This window comes from Delphinapterus leucas, chromosome 21 (genome assembly GCF_059928025.1).
Source record: "Delphinapterus leucas isolate spDelLeu-1000000601 "Yukka" chromosome 21, BTC_Dleu_Yukka2, whole genome shotgun sequence".
NCBI lineage: Eukaryota > Metazoa > Chordata > Mammalia > Artiodactyla > Monodontidae > Delphinapterus > Delphinapterus leucas.
In genome coordinates, this window is record NC_143149.1 from 19,009,752 (window position 1) to 19,025,488 (window position 15,737).

Below are 15,737 nucleotides of genomic sequence, written 5' to 3' on the forward strand. Positions count from 1 at the left end.
CCAACTTCGCATCCCCACCTAAGCTAGTTTCCACAGCAGGCCCAGAGCAACCCTCCTAGTTATAAACCTCATCCTCACCTCCAAGATAAAACCCTTCAGTTCCTCCCACGAACTTCAAGGTCAAGTCTAGACTCTAACATGGCTTGCAAGGTCCTTTGGGATTTGACTCTGGCTTCCATTCCAGCCTCAACCCTGCCACTCCCCCACCCTGTGCATTCTAAGCTGAGCCATGTCGAACTACTTTGAGTTTCCTGAATTTGTTGTGTTTTTTCATACTTCTTGACCTTTACTAGTACTATTTCTTCTTCTTAGAATACTTCTCCCTTCATTAAGCCATCTCCTATGTGTATCTTCAGTTTTCAGCTGACCCCAATGTGCTAACATAACACCACGGCACCCAACAGTTCCCAGTTTATGCATTTCTCACACCATACTATAATTGCCTATTTTCCTGTCTGAATCTCCTACAGGACTATGAGCTATAGGATACATCAGGACAGTGGCTGTCTTGTTCACCACTTTACCTCCAAAATCCAGTATGGTGTCTGACATGTAGTATTCATCAACAAATATTTGTTGGAAAAAAGGAATGGTAGATCACATTTTAGAGAAATGTCAGTGACATGGCCCTTTATTCAGTAAGGTGCTGTATTTTAGGAAGATGACACTCAAATACACTTATTTTCTACCATTTATTTCAATACTATTATTTCTATTTAAAACAATCAAAATGGACGTAATATGAAAAACATTTCCAACGTATTTAAGAAACCAATAAGCGACAAACAATCATAAAACATAAAAGACTCATCTACTTTGGGCTTCTGTTATGATTATGATGACACAGACAAGTAAGACTAGGAACTTCGCACACTAAAGAAGTTTAGATTTTAGTAACAAATCAGGAAAACAATACAGAAAGGTCCCTGGGATCATCTACTTACCACGACAGGATGGAATCCTGTGAAAATACATAAACCAAAGGACTGCAATCTGTGTAGAAAATGCCATAGGGCTAACCTAACCTAATTTTACATTAGTAGCTTTACAAAGAAAAGAGATACGAAGAAAAGGAAAACAACACCCTATTTCCCTCACCAATTCCTTTTTTAGATAATGAAATAGGTTCCTTTTATTCTGCTAATATGTATCTTGAACACTAGAGGCCAGTGCTAATGATTGTACTCAAATTACTACTTTTCTAAGTTTTCTTATCTATATGAATTACTGCAGATATAGCACCTATGCTGTATTCTGAATACCACAGCAATGTACAAAAATAGCTTATTGTTTTAATTTGTGGCTTTGTAGATTACATATTTGAAACAGGCAAATATAAGGCAAGTATAAATCTAATTGCTATCTGATAGGCAAATAAAAAGAACTGAAATAGCTCTGCCACAATTAGTTTTGGTTATCCTCTGTGGATCATATAACTCAAATTGTTGAAAACTAGTATTAGTTAAGCTTCTTTACAATAAGGACATTGTAATCAAATAAGAGCAGAAATATTACTAAGATTCAACCTCTAAGACATAAAATTACCTTTGATATATAAAGAAACTACCATAAATCATTCTATTACCATATTTCATATAATCATACCATCTAGAAAGGATCTAAGCAAACGTTTAATCCAATAGTTTTTAACATTTTAAAAATCTAATATACGTTACAGATGCTCATGCCAGAAAAATCCATTTATGCCATAAATGAAAAACGTTTATAATTTCAGACAGCCAATGGGAAACTTTCCCTATTTTCCCCAGATTCAGACATCATGATCTTGTTCAATGTTCTCATTTTACAGTTGAACGAACTGATGCTTCAAAAGGTTAAGTGCCTTGCCCAAGAGCCCAGAGTTTATATCAAAGAAACTGGAACCCACGTATCATTTTTCACAACTAACTTTCATAAAACCCTTAACATTTTGTAAAGTTCACATTTTATTTCATTTCGTCTTCAAAACAACCCTATGCGAGGAATTATCTCTAGTTTATAAAGAAGGAAATTGTGGTCCAAATAGATAATTTGTAAAGATAAACAATGGGGCTAGAATTCACATTACCTGCTTTTCTCATTCTAATTCCATTCTATAAGACTACCAAACAGTAAAATAAGAAAAAAGACAATGAGAAAGCAAATCACCAAGCCAAATTATACAGAGTGTCACAGGCTTCATTAAACGCCAAAGAAAAGTGACAACTGAAATCAATAGCAAAGGGCTTCCCTGGTGGCGCAGTGGTTAAGAATCTGCCTGCCAGTGCAGGGGACAAGGGTTCAAGCCCTGGTCCGGGAAGATCCTACATGCCGCGGAGCAACTAAGCCCGCACACCACAGCTACTAGCGGAGCCTGTGCTCTAGAGCCCACATGCCTACAGCCTGTGCTCTGCAACAAAAGAAGCCACTGCAATGAGAAGCCCACGCACCACAAAGAAGATCCAGGGCAGCCAAAAATAAATAAATAAAACAAATAAATTTTAAAAAAATAAAAAATAGGGCTTCCCTGGTGGCACAGTGGTTGAGAGTTCACCTACCTATGCAGGGCACACAGGTTCGTGCCCCGGTCCAGGAAGATCCCACACGCCGCGGAGCGGCTAGGCCCGTGAGCCATGGCTGCTGAGCCTGCGCTCTGCAACGGGAGAGGCCACAACAGTGAGAGGCCCGAGTACCGCAAAAATAAATAAATAAAATAAAATGAAATCAATAGCAAAAAAAATAGTAGAGGTGATAGTGGTGTTCTAATAATCTATGCTATCCATCATTCTGGTAGAAAGCCATGTAAGGGTCAAGCCACAAACGTCAAGGGTGGTGAGCTTTTGAAAAAAAGAAATAGGAGCGATGTCAGCAACATGTCAGCATAAGTCAGCCCTCATTTTTATCCTTCCCTCCCCTCAACAACAAAGATACAGCATCCATCCGAAAGCAAAAGTACCTCTGTACGAGTCGTGGGATCCAGAAACCCAAACTGAACTGACTGGTGAAGTACTATATCTGTCAAAGCAAAAGTGCAAAGTCTGGAAAAGGAAACCACTTACTCAAATGTGCAGATACCAATGTAGGGAATCAAGGATCACGAAAAATCAGGTAAATATGACATCACCAAAGGAAACTAATAAAGCTCTAATAATGGATACTAAAAAAATGCTGATCTATGAACTGTCAGACAACCCTCTTAAAGAAGTTTAGTGACCTACAAGAACATGCAGACAACTAAATGAAATTAGGAACACAATGCATCAACAAAACAAGAAGTAGAATAAACAGAAATTTTTTTAAAAAACCCAAACAGAAATCCTAAAGTACAAAAATATAATAACTGATCAGAAGAATTCGATAGAGAGTTTCAAAACCAGACTCAACAATGGAAAAGAAAGAATCAGTGACCTGGAAGATAGGACAATTGAAATTATCCAGTCAGAAAAACAAAAAGAAAAAAGAATGAAAAAGAGTGAAGAAAGCCTATAGGAATTATGGGACACAATGAAAGGAACAATGTTTGCACTATGGGAATTCCAGAAGGAGAAGAGAAAGAAAAAAGACAAAAAGTATAGTTAATGCAATAATAGCTGAAAACTTCACAAACCTGGGGAGAGAAATAGACCTCTAGTTCCAAGAGGTCCAAAGGACTGCAAATAGGTTAACCCCAAACAGGGCTGCACTGAGCACCTGTCAAATGCTGTAAGAAGTCAAATAGGAAAAGTAACCATGATCAAATGGTTACTGCCAAATCTTTAATCATCTGAAGAAAGGAACGATGACATTTTCTCAAGAGCCAATTTAGTAGCAGAATCTGTCACATAGGAAAATTAAGTATTCATGAAAAATTATGCATATCAAATGCCTTTAAAAGTTTCTTTTGTAATGCCAAATCAACTTATGCTACTCATGAAAATTCACTTTGGAAACATAAAACAAACCACAGAACATCCTGCAGTCATTCACCAATATCAGCACCAAAGCTAACGTTCAATAAGAACTTACTATGTTCCAGGCACTATGCTAAGTATACTTTAGAGGATTATCTCATGTAAGGCTCACAACTCTATAGTAGGGACTAACAAACTATCTCCACTTTACAGATAATTTAGAGAGATTAAGTATCTCAACCAAAGTAACTTTACCAAGCATTTACCAGGTACAAGGCACTATGCTTGAATATGGAAATACAGGTACAAAAATAAACCCACAACCCTTCTCCTCAAAGGGCTTGTAGAACAACAGTAACGACAGACAATAGGCAATAATTCACTTAAGTGCCATAAAGAATAAGCACAGACATCTATCTATCTGAGCCGGGGAAGGGGTACCCTGCTTAAGTTAACACTAGAAGGAAGCATGTAACAGTGGTGAGATAGAAAACAGGAGAGTCAGACAAAGGCTCACTCAGGAAAAGCACTCAAGAGCATGCAAAGAACACTGGATTGCATCCTAGAGCCATGTAAAGAGCACCCCCAAGACAGCACTGGCTAGGAAGTCCCAGGGGACGTCTTCAGCTGGGGTGAAGGAAGGGATGTTGAAGAAAGTCACGACTGAGTAAACGTTGGAAACTAAGTGAATGTGCCCGGATTTCTGGCTCTGGCAAAGAGATGTATGACAAGGCTTTCCTTAGCATTAGGGACGGTAGGAAGCACTATTTGGGGAAGACAGGTGGAACAGAAACTTACATACTTTCGTCATCCATGTAGGTTACAGAGTTCTGACTCTTGTGACTTAGGCTTCTCTTAGACTAATTTCATTTATTTAAACAGCTTCATAAAGAAACAGATGGCCTAATTTTATAAATTATGTTCTCAAAGGGGTCAAGTCTAAGCAGTATTAATAGGTTTGTTTTAGAGCTGCCAAACCAGTAATCATTTTGAAGTTTACAAAACAAGTACCCATGAAGAAGTTCAGAAAAGATCAGCCATGAAAAGACAGAGGAAATGATAGTACACTTAAAGTAATAAACAGGGGAGGGGCAGAGACAAGACAGCATTACTGAGCACGGGGATGCAGAAATAGCAACTCTGGAGGCAGGAAAACTCCCTCCTAGTCCCAGCTTTGTTATTTAGCCTGAAATCTGACTTTCCTGCTCTATCATTCTATAACGCAGTGTTTAAACACCACACACACACGACATTTGCTTTATGGTTTGGAATAGGCGCCAACATCAAAGCCTGTGACTCATGCTGCTCTCCATAGGAAGCTATGCTGAATGAGTGCCATGATGATGGTGTTACACCTTGACTCAGCCACTCTTTCTCCCCATAAAGGCTCCAAGAGGAAAAATGCACAGGAAACAAGAGCAAGACACAGCAAAGCCACTCCACAAAGCATTGCACAAAGCCTGATCTTTGAGGAAGGTCCCAGTTTTTCTTTTGCTTAATCTTAACTCAGATGTTAACTAAAAGAACATTATTAAAACATGATCATTTTAAAAATAAAATTAAGTATCTTCCTGAATTTTATTTCGCATGTCTTTACAATGAAACTACGTATCAATCTATTACCTACACAAAAGCAAAAGGAATAAGTATTTCTTAAAAACATTCAAACAGAAAAAAGCATACAGCAAATATATCTTGGACATACTTACTCTCTTCCACTCTGTTCTTGGGCTAATAGTTTTTAAAGCACATAATAAATTTATGCCCAATTTCTTTCCTACAACATTTTGGACATAACTTTTGAATAGAGAATTTCAATTCATACAATAAAAACAAAGTTATTTTAATAAGAGGAACATGAAAATGCACTTCAATGACACCGAAACATACACAAACTTCTAATACTGACAACTGATATTCAGAGACTGGGGACAGCTATACATACTTAAATGGTCCTCCACTAATATTTAATAACTAATTCACAAAGAGGGCCCGGTTACTAAAACATAATGTAGAAAGAGTTCTTTGGGGTAAGGCTGTAAACTGACAAGTTGTACAGTCACGGGTAAAACCCTTAATCCAAGAGGACCTTCCTCAGTAGAGCGCTTTCAAATACAAAAAATCAGAAATTCAACTTGAAATGTCTTAAACAATAAGAAAGCTTATTAACTCATATAACAAGGAGTCCGGAGTTGAAGCATTTACAAGGCTAGTTAAGTCATGCCATCAAGTACCCATGTTCTTCCCAATTTTCTACTCTGCCAGCATAAACTTACTGGTTTTGCCCTCAGGTTTGTACGTTTTGTGATTACAAGATGGGTTCAACAATGCATCACATTCTCATACACATATCCAAAGACAGGAAGAAAGAATTACCCCACTTTGGGTCCTTTATGAAGAAGGAGGAAACTTCCAAAAGCCCCACATAATTGTATCATGTGATCACTCCTAAACCAATAATTTGCAGGGTACTGGATAATCATGATAATCTTTGACTAATAAAAATGATTGCTTGGGGCTTGGGATAGTCCCAATTGCTCCTACTACTTAAATAAAACCAAGGTATACTGTTAACAAAGACAAAGGTAAGGCAAACAAAACTCTGTCACAATCACCAAGATACTGTGATGATTATAAACAATTCAGGTGAAATGCCTGGCATTCTATCTTCTATCAACTCTCCTGTTATGTTTTTTTTTCATTTCCTGAAATAAGCCTTATTTCCAACTCCCAAGTTTGTTAATAAGTTCACTAAATTACAGGACAGTATCTCATTAAATTTAATATGAATAGTAAACAGATCTTACAATTTGTAATCAATCTTGTACCTTAAGTTTTACCACAAAAATCATATGAACTAACTTTCCAATGGTTTGCTTTGTTTCTAAGCAGAGAAGACACTGAACCACAATATTTCTCCAAAAGTTGAGTCAAATCATATTGACAGCAATATTAAGCCATCTCTAAAAATACACATCTAAAATAAACAGTTCCATTTAATAAAATCAGTACCACAATTTATCTAACCTATACTCAAGTGCCCCTTTTCATTAAAGATGGTTGAGTTCTCATAGTAACATACAGGGGAAAGAAAATTTCCTTTTCACTTCCAAACATCAAACTAGTTAGGTATCTTGATATGAGCAACCAAAAATGTAATAACAATAAATGCTAGTAAAGACTTCCTTTTATTCTTAACTTTTTTCAACTCATTATGGCTTCAGGATGCTATACTTCTAAGTTAGGACTTTTATCACAGATTGTGATACACTCTGTAACATAAGTTCACTGTTGACACTGACCTTTTTCCTTCTGACATTAAACAGAGAGACAATCAGGCAAGCAGGCAGAGAGATAGACAGATATCAATTACTATGAAAAAAAATACTGTCTATTTTTCTGAATAATATATTTGAAATTTTACTATTCAAACTAAATATTTATGTTTTACATATCTACGTATAATAGAGGAATCATATTTTTGCAAGATGCTCTCCTTAAATCTATGTATGACTCTGCAAGAAATTATGTGAAGTCAGCCTCTCTGTGTACAACGTGCAAAACATAAGAGCTACAAAGATATAGTATTATATATGGCAAGTGATTACTTAAAAAAAAAACGAGGTTAAAATTTGTTCCCCATAAAACAGCACTGTTGACAGCAATGAGAAAACAGATGGGCCAGATGGGCAGAGGAAAGGATTGAGAGTTCCCTTTTAGGTATGCTCAATTTTTTTTCTTTTTTGAATTTTATTTTATTTATTTTTTTATACAGCAGGTTCTTAGGCTCAATTTGAGAAGCTGCAGAAATCTTGCCAACGGATAGAATAAAAACTGGATAGAGACTGACGTAAATACTACCTATTTGGTCCACACACATTCATGCACACAGTGTTACATTTGTTCATGATCTAGCAGGAAAAGAGTTACTCCTATACTTAGCCAAAGGTAAATCTATCTTGGTGAAATTAGCATGATGCTCCAGGTGGGAGTCTTATGGAAAGAAGCAATCATCACATGGTCTAATACACCAAACAAACCTGGAGACTACTAAGGCAGTCACAGGCATACTGATCACACTCACATCCAAACTCACTGACTATTTAAGGCTAAAGAGAATACGCACAAGTAAATGCAGCCCAAAACAGTTAACAAATAGCTGATGAATCTGTGGCTCAAGTTTCATGTTTCTGCCCTTTCCCTTTCTCTGTGTCTTCCACGTAGAAGAGAACACATATAGAAGGGGCTGAACATGCTGGTGTTTTGTGTATGTGGAGGAAAATATCCTGAAGTGTTCCCTTTTGACCCAGGTTAGATCCCTTGTGTAGGCAGACGGTTCATCACGGTTTCTACAAAACTTGCAAGGACAAGTACTGACTGACTTTGTTCTAGGCTATCTGCTCAAGGATGTTTGTGTAGCACACAGCTCTGCTAGACACTGTCCCTTCTAGAACGAAGATCAGGTTTGTTTACTTCCCAATTTAATAAAGATAGTGACTCCCTCTAAGGCTGAAGTCAAATATGTTTACTGCCCATCATGAAAGATTTGGGTTCCATAAGCTCAAGGTCCTCTCCTGCTCTGAAATTCACTACATTCGCAGGTGTCAGCTAGCCTGCATCACCAGCACAAACGCTGATACTCTGGCAATTCTATTACTGTAATAACCTGTCCGCCTGTGACCCAGGAATCCCATGCCTTCTGCCATTATCCATGAAACTGCGGCAGGCTAAGCCTCAAAGTTATTGACAAGCAGTTTTGGCCATTTTAAGTAAGACCTGTCATTCCCAATTACTCTTCAAGGAGTTACTGTACACAAAAATCTAACTTAGCTGACACAGCTGCCTGACATCAGCATGACAGGTGTATGTGTATACATATCAAAGTATAATCACTATGCGTTTCTTTAAGTTGTGCTCATATGTTTACAAGCTATTTCTTCCACCTAAGTTCTCTGCTTAAAGGTAAAATCAAAATCCATCTCTTACCTCCATCCTCTCCCTATCATTTGCTAAGACACTAAAGTCTCTATTTCAAGGCTGTGCCACTAAAGAGTAACTGGATATATACATCTCAGTGTAAAGTGTGCTTATAGAAGTTATCTCAGAGGCAACTAATAACACTATTTCTCTCTTAAAATATATCTATGAGCTGCTACCTAAATGTTGTAGCCTATTCGCTAATCATTTTCTTTGCAGAAAGTATAAATTATTGTATTATAGTTGTCCTTCGGTATCCAAGGGGGATTGCTTCCAGGACCCCAGCAGATACCAAAATCTGAAACTGCTCGAGTCCCTCATGCTACAAAATAGTGTGGTACAGTCGGCCCTCTCTGTCTGCAGGTACAAGACCCCTGGATTTGAAGGGCTGACGGTAGCTGCTTTTGATGATGGTAAAGTCATTAAGTCCACTGGAAATCATTACAGAATTTGAGCTTTTGTTCTACTATAAGAGGTCATTAGAGATTAAAAGAATTCTAAATGAAGCTGATTAACTGATAAGTGTTAACAATATAAGAAATAGAGAAACTGTCAAAATAATGGAAACCCATGATGCATCAGAAATGCAAATGATATATTACTAAGAAGCTAAAGTCTCCCACAAATCTGTATCACTTAACATGAGGATTCAAAAATCACTCAACATGACTTTATTCAATGTAATTAAGGAAACTGACCATAAAAATCTCCCGTCTATTTTCTGTGCCTATTTAACTATTTCTCTTGACTATATTCTTAAATAAAGAATATGACAAAATTATTTTTTGATGAATGAAAATGTCTTCATTTAGAAACAGATATATACCTATATATGTAGACACACACACACAAATCCATGAATACTACCAATTCTTCCATGAGGTAAAATCTCCTCTTGGGAAGTTCTCAAGCAATGTTAGAGTTTGGAATTCTCAGTGTTTCATAATAAAATAAGTAATGAACATTTTATTCCATAAACTATACAATTTACAATTATTATAAAGTCAGTTTATTTAGCAAAAAAATTAATTTGAAAAATTTTTTTATCACATTTTAGGATCTCATTATCATGTCTTTCATTTGAATGAAGAATACATAATAGCAGCTACCAAATTACTGATCATTTGTTATGCTCTAGGCATTGCACTAAACACTTTAAATACAGTCTTATTTAATCCCAATGACAACACTGAGATGTAAGTATTACACCTGTATTTTTAATTTTTTTCTTTTTTTTCCGGTACGCGGGCCTCTCACTGTTGTGACCTCTCCCGTTGCGGAGCACAGGCTCCGGACGCGCAGGCTCAGCGGCCATAGCTCACGGGCCCAGCCGCTCCGCAGCATGTGGGATCTTCCCAGACTGGGGCACAAACCCGCGTCCCCTGCATCGTCAGACGGACTCTCAACCACTGCGCCACCAGGGAAGCCCTATACCTGTATTTTTAAACAAAACTAAAATTCAGGAAGTTAAGTGGTTTGATGTCAATTAGATAGGATATGAATTGTAACTGGACCATCAGTTCTATTCAAAAATCTATGGTGGTAACTATTACTGTCATAAATGTTACTTCCTTAAAAGCAACTAACGTCCAATTCCTGATTCCAGGTTCAACTTTAGATTTCCGTTTGGGTTCCCCAGAACAAAAGAAGACACAATCCATGCCAAGTCAACTATTCCAGTACTTATGTTTGTAATATTTATTATAGTAAATTAAGTTCCAGCTATTATATTTTCTGGCTCAATTGTGTCAAATCTTATACTGGGCAACAGGTTCTAAACTAAGCAAAAAAAAAAAAAAAAAGCAGCAGCAGCCACATATGGTCAAAACAACTCTGGAATATCCCTAGAAAAGTAACACACTTGTGACCAATATTTCCAAGAAAGAATGTTTTTCTTCCGGTATTGGAAGAGATCATACATAGTTCTTTTGTTTGTTTTTTTAAAGAAGATGTTGGGGGTAGGAGTTTATTAATTAGTTTATTTATTTTTGCTGTGTTGGGTCTTAGTTTCTGTGCGAGGGCTTTCTCTAGTTGTGGCAAGCGGGGGCCACTCTTCATCGTGGTGCGCGCGCCTCTATCGCGGCCTCTCTTATCGCGGAGCACAGGCTCCAGACGCACAGGCTCAGTAGTTGTGGCTCACGGGCCTAGTTGCTCCGCGGCATGTGGGATCCTCCCAGAACCCGTGTCCCCTGCGTTAGCAGGCAGATTCTCAACCACTGTGCCACCAGGGAAGCTCGAGATCACAGCTTTTGAACTGAGTACCAGATACTGAACTAGACTGCATTTCAGAGACATAAAGTATTAAACATATTTAATTATTAAATTACTTAATAAATATGTTTAATAACATATTAATGATAATAAATGTTAACTGACATTTATTAATTAACAATTAATTTGTTAATAATATGTTAATTGATAAATTAATTAAGTATTAAACATATTTAACATAAAGTAAAGTATTAAAATTCTACTATATGTTATTTTGCTCTTTTCCTTAAATAAAATATGTGTATTCTACAATATCACCATGTAGTATCATTAGGCTCTCCTATTTAACAGAAATAAAAGTTTTGGAAGACATCCTTTTTAAATCCGCAACAATTTTCTCCTTAATTTTGCATTTTTAAAATAACCTTTATAAAAAATATTTAATGGAAATAGATGTTATCACAATTTATAATTACACTAAATTAACAAATGTCACATGTTAAAGTAGTCTTACAATTGAAGATGCTAAGACGCTTTGAAGATGTACACTTTTTAGACTTCTTTTTGGGGCTTTTTTTTTTTCCTCCCAACTGAAAGTTACCATGGTTACAATGATCTCTCTAGGAGATAAATCATCAGAATTTGCATGGAGTTCCTCATTGTTTTTAATGCCCTCTGCTCTGGTAAACTACACACACAAAAAAACTACTTTTCAAATCTTCTCCCTTTCTCAAGAAAAACTATGCCCACAGCAAACATCATTCTCAATGGTGAAAAACTGAAAGCATTTCCTCTAAGATGAGAAAGAAGACAAGGATGTCCACTCTCGCCACTATTATTCAACATAGTTTTGGAAGTCTTAGCCATGGAAATCAGAGAAGAAAAAGAAAAAAAAGGAATACATATTGTAAAAGAATAAGTAAAACTGTCACTCTTTGCAGATGACATGATACTATACATAGAGAATCCTAAAGATGCCACCAGAAAACTACTGGAGCTAATCAACGAATCTGGTAAAGTTACAGGAGACAAAATTAATGCACAGAAATTTCTTACATTCCTATACACTAACAACAAAAGATCAGAAAGAGAAATTAAGGAAACAATCCCATTCACCATTGCAACAAAAAGAATAAAATACCTAGGAATAAACCTACCTAAGGAGGTAAAAGACCTGTACTCAGAAAACTATAAGACACTGATGAAAGAAATCAAAGATGACACAAACAGATGGAGAGATATACCATGTCCTTGTATTGGAAGAATCAATATTGTGAAAATGACTATACTACCCAAAGCAATCTACAGATTCAATACAATCCCTATCAAATTACCAATGGCATTTTTTACAGAACTAGAACAAAAAATCTTAAAATTTGTATGGAGACACAAAAGACCCCGAATAGCCAAAGCAATCTTGACGGGAAAAAATGGAGCTGGAGGAATCAGACTCCCTGACTTCAGACTACACTACAAAGCTACAGTAATCAAGACAATATGGTACTGGCACAAAAACAGAAATACAGATCAATGGAACAGGATAGAAAGCCCAGAGATAAACCCACGCACCTATGGTCATCTAATCTATGACAAAAGAGGTAAGGATATACAATGGAGAAAAGACAGTCTCTTCAATAAATGGTGCTGGGAAAACTGGAGAGCTACATGTAAAAGAATGAAATTAGAACACTCCCTAACACCATACATAAAAATAACCTCAAAATGTATTAAAGACCTAAATGTAAGACCAGACACTATAAAACTCTTAGAGGAAAACATAGGAAGAACACTCCTCAACATAAATCACAGCAAGATCTTTTCTGACCCACCTCCTAGAGTAATGGAAATAAAAACAAAAATAAACAAATGGGACCTTATGAAACTTAAAAGCTTTTGCACAGCAAAGGAAACTATAAACAAGATGAAAAGACAACCATCAGAATGGGAGAAAATATTTGCAAATGAATCAATGAACAAAGGATTAACCTCCAAAATATATAAACAGCTCATGCACCTCAATTTTAAAAAAACAACCCAATCCAAAAATGGGCAGAAGACCTAAATAGATATTTCTCCAAAGAAGATATACAGATGGCCAAGAGGCACATGAAAAGCTGATCAGTATCACTAATTATTAGAGAAATGCACATCAAAACTACAATAAGGTATCACCTCACACTGGTCAGAATGGCCATCATCAGAAAATCTACAAACAACAAATGTTGGAGAGGGTATGGAGAAAAGGGCACCCTCTTGCACTGTTGGTGGGAATGCAAATCGATACAGCCACTACGGAGAACAGTCTGGAGGTTCCTTAAAAAACTAAAAACAGAATTACCATATGACCAAGCAATCCCACTACTGGGCATATACCCACAGAAAACCATAATTCAAAAAGACACACGCACCCCAGTGTTCACTGCAGCACTATTTACAATAGCCAGGTCACAGAAGCAACCTAAATGCCCACTGACAGACAATTGGATAAAGAAGATGTGGTACATATATACAATGGAATATTACTCAGCCATAAAAAGGAACGAAATTGGGTCATTTGTAGAGACGTGGATGGACCTAGAGACTGTCATACAGAGTTAAGTCAGAAAGAGAAAAACAAATATCGTATATTAACTCATATATGTGGAACCTAGAAAAACGGTACAGATGAACCAGTTTGCAGGGCAGAAACTGAGACACAGATGTAGAGAACAAACGTATGGACACCAAGGGGGGAAAGCGGCGAGGGGTGGGGATGGTGGTGGGATGAATTGGGAGCTTGGGATTGACATGTATACACTGATGTGTATAAAATTGATGACTAATAAGGACCTGCTGTATAAAAATAAATAAAATTAAATTTAAAAATATAAAAATAAATTTTAAATATGTTGGCAAGGTTCTAAGATAAAAAAAATTTTTAAAAGAGAAAAACTATGAAATCTAAGAAATGTATATAAATACCAAATGCTAGGCAAAAAAATCGTTATATTTGTAAATACAGTCTTAATTTAACAGTGGTTCTTCACCAAACCTCTTACTATAACACCACTAATTTCACTAAGGCCTATTTTTATGTTAAAGTAAAAAAAAGTTAAAATAAAAAAGTTGAAGGCAAAATACTGAGTTCAGAGTTGTTTCAGGCAAGGAGTAAAGAGAAATAGAATCAGAGTTACTTGTGTGTGAGGCTCTTTTTTCACTCTTTCCACCCAGCTGTCAAGAAAGTTGCGGTAATATTTGAAACCAATATTTGAGCCACGTGTATGTAAATAAAACTTCACCAGGAAAAACTACTTGCAATTAATATGGAGAGACACTCTCACTAAAATGACGTACAATTAGAAACCTTACATTTCCAAAATATTTTTTTTCTAATCCCACTAGATCAACCATCCAAGGTAGAGATGGATAACTGAAATTCACAAATAACTCTACAACTACTTTAAATACGGTCAGTTACTTCAATCCGCGTGCTCATCAGAGTTACTATAGGACTAAGATTGAAATCAGGTTATCTGAATTTCACAAATAAATTTGCGCAACCTAAATGTGAGGTTGTTCGCACAATTATACCTTGAGTTTAATATAAAGAAAAATATACAGCTTTAAAAATGTATATAAAATACAGAATAACTTTAAACACGGTCTCAATATGCTGTTGCCTCCTGAAACGGATGACGAAGGGAGCAGGGTAATGAACACAAGGGACAACTCGTTCCTATAGGTTTGAAATACTCCTAAACGGTATTTTCACATCCAACACACTCTTTTTTACTGACTCGACGGCCCCGAAACTCTGCCTTCAAGTAAGGGTCAAAAACGCTCCGTGTCTTAAAGGTGTGAGGTGCTAGGCGCACAAAAGACGATGCTTCGTTGTTTTTTGAGAAAGCACTGGGCAACCCCACTTTTGAAACTGTGGAGCCCAAAGGACTTGCGCAAAGACCTCCCAACCGCTCCCCAAAACAGCCATCGCCCACACCTGGCGGCCCGGCTGCCTAGCAACGCGGGAAGGCTGCCTATGAACGCGGCCCGCCTGCCCGGACCCGTCCTGACCCTCCCGGGAATGCCCAGAGGATTCATTCTACCTCCTTTTTCTTCTGTCCTCCACCGAGCTGGATGCAGAGAAGCAGCAGGAGGAGGAGAAAGGGAAAGCTCCCGGTGGGCAGATACCGCGGTCGCCGCCCCGCCTGCCTCCGGCGTGAAGGAGCGCCCCTGGCACCCATCGCCGCAGGGACGTGTCTCCTCCACGCTCGGTAACCGTGTGCGCCCAGCTCCTACCGGCGCCCTACACCTGCCAGGCCAGCCGCCGGGAGCCCCCTGACCGTCCCCGCGTGGATGCCTGCGGCCTTGCCAGGGAGCCGGGAAGCACCAGAGGACGCGGAGGAGGTAACTGACGGAGCATCCGGTTCACTGGAAGAGGAGACCTGGAAAAGCCCGGGATGGGGCAGGAAGTGGGCGTGGCGAGGGAGCCGGAGCTTCCGTGCACGCCGCGCTGCGCTCTCAGCCGGACTCCATCCGGAGACCCCGGCAGCGGAGGGCGCGGTTTTCCACCTCGCCGATCTGAACCGTAGGCTGTCCTGCCACTGAAACCAACACCGGGTCTCGGGAATATGCGAGAGTCCTGTTTATCCAACACTTTACCTGGAACCAGAGACAGACATAATTGCCTTCTTCGATGATGGA

The 15,737-nt window shown here is 38.0% G+C and overlaps 1 protein-coding gene across 1 annotated transcript in view; it reads right to left on the reverse strand.

Annotated features, from left to right (window-relative positions):
- The window catches only part of TUSC3 (tumor suppressor candidate 3), a 218,477-nt gene extending 203,025 nt beyond the window's left edge, over positions 1 to 15,452 (reverse strand). The window contains exon 1 of the mRNA XM_022571105.2: positions 15,140 to 15,452. Within this exon, the coding sequence (XP_022426813.2) occupies positions 15,140 to 15,277 (138 nt within the window). The 5' untranslated portion in view covers positions 15,278 to 15,452. The remainder of the gene's footprint in view (positions 1 to 15,139) is intronic.
- Between the last annotated feature and the right edge of the window lie 285 nt (positions 15,453 to 15,737).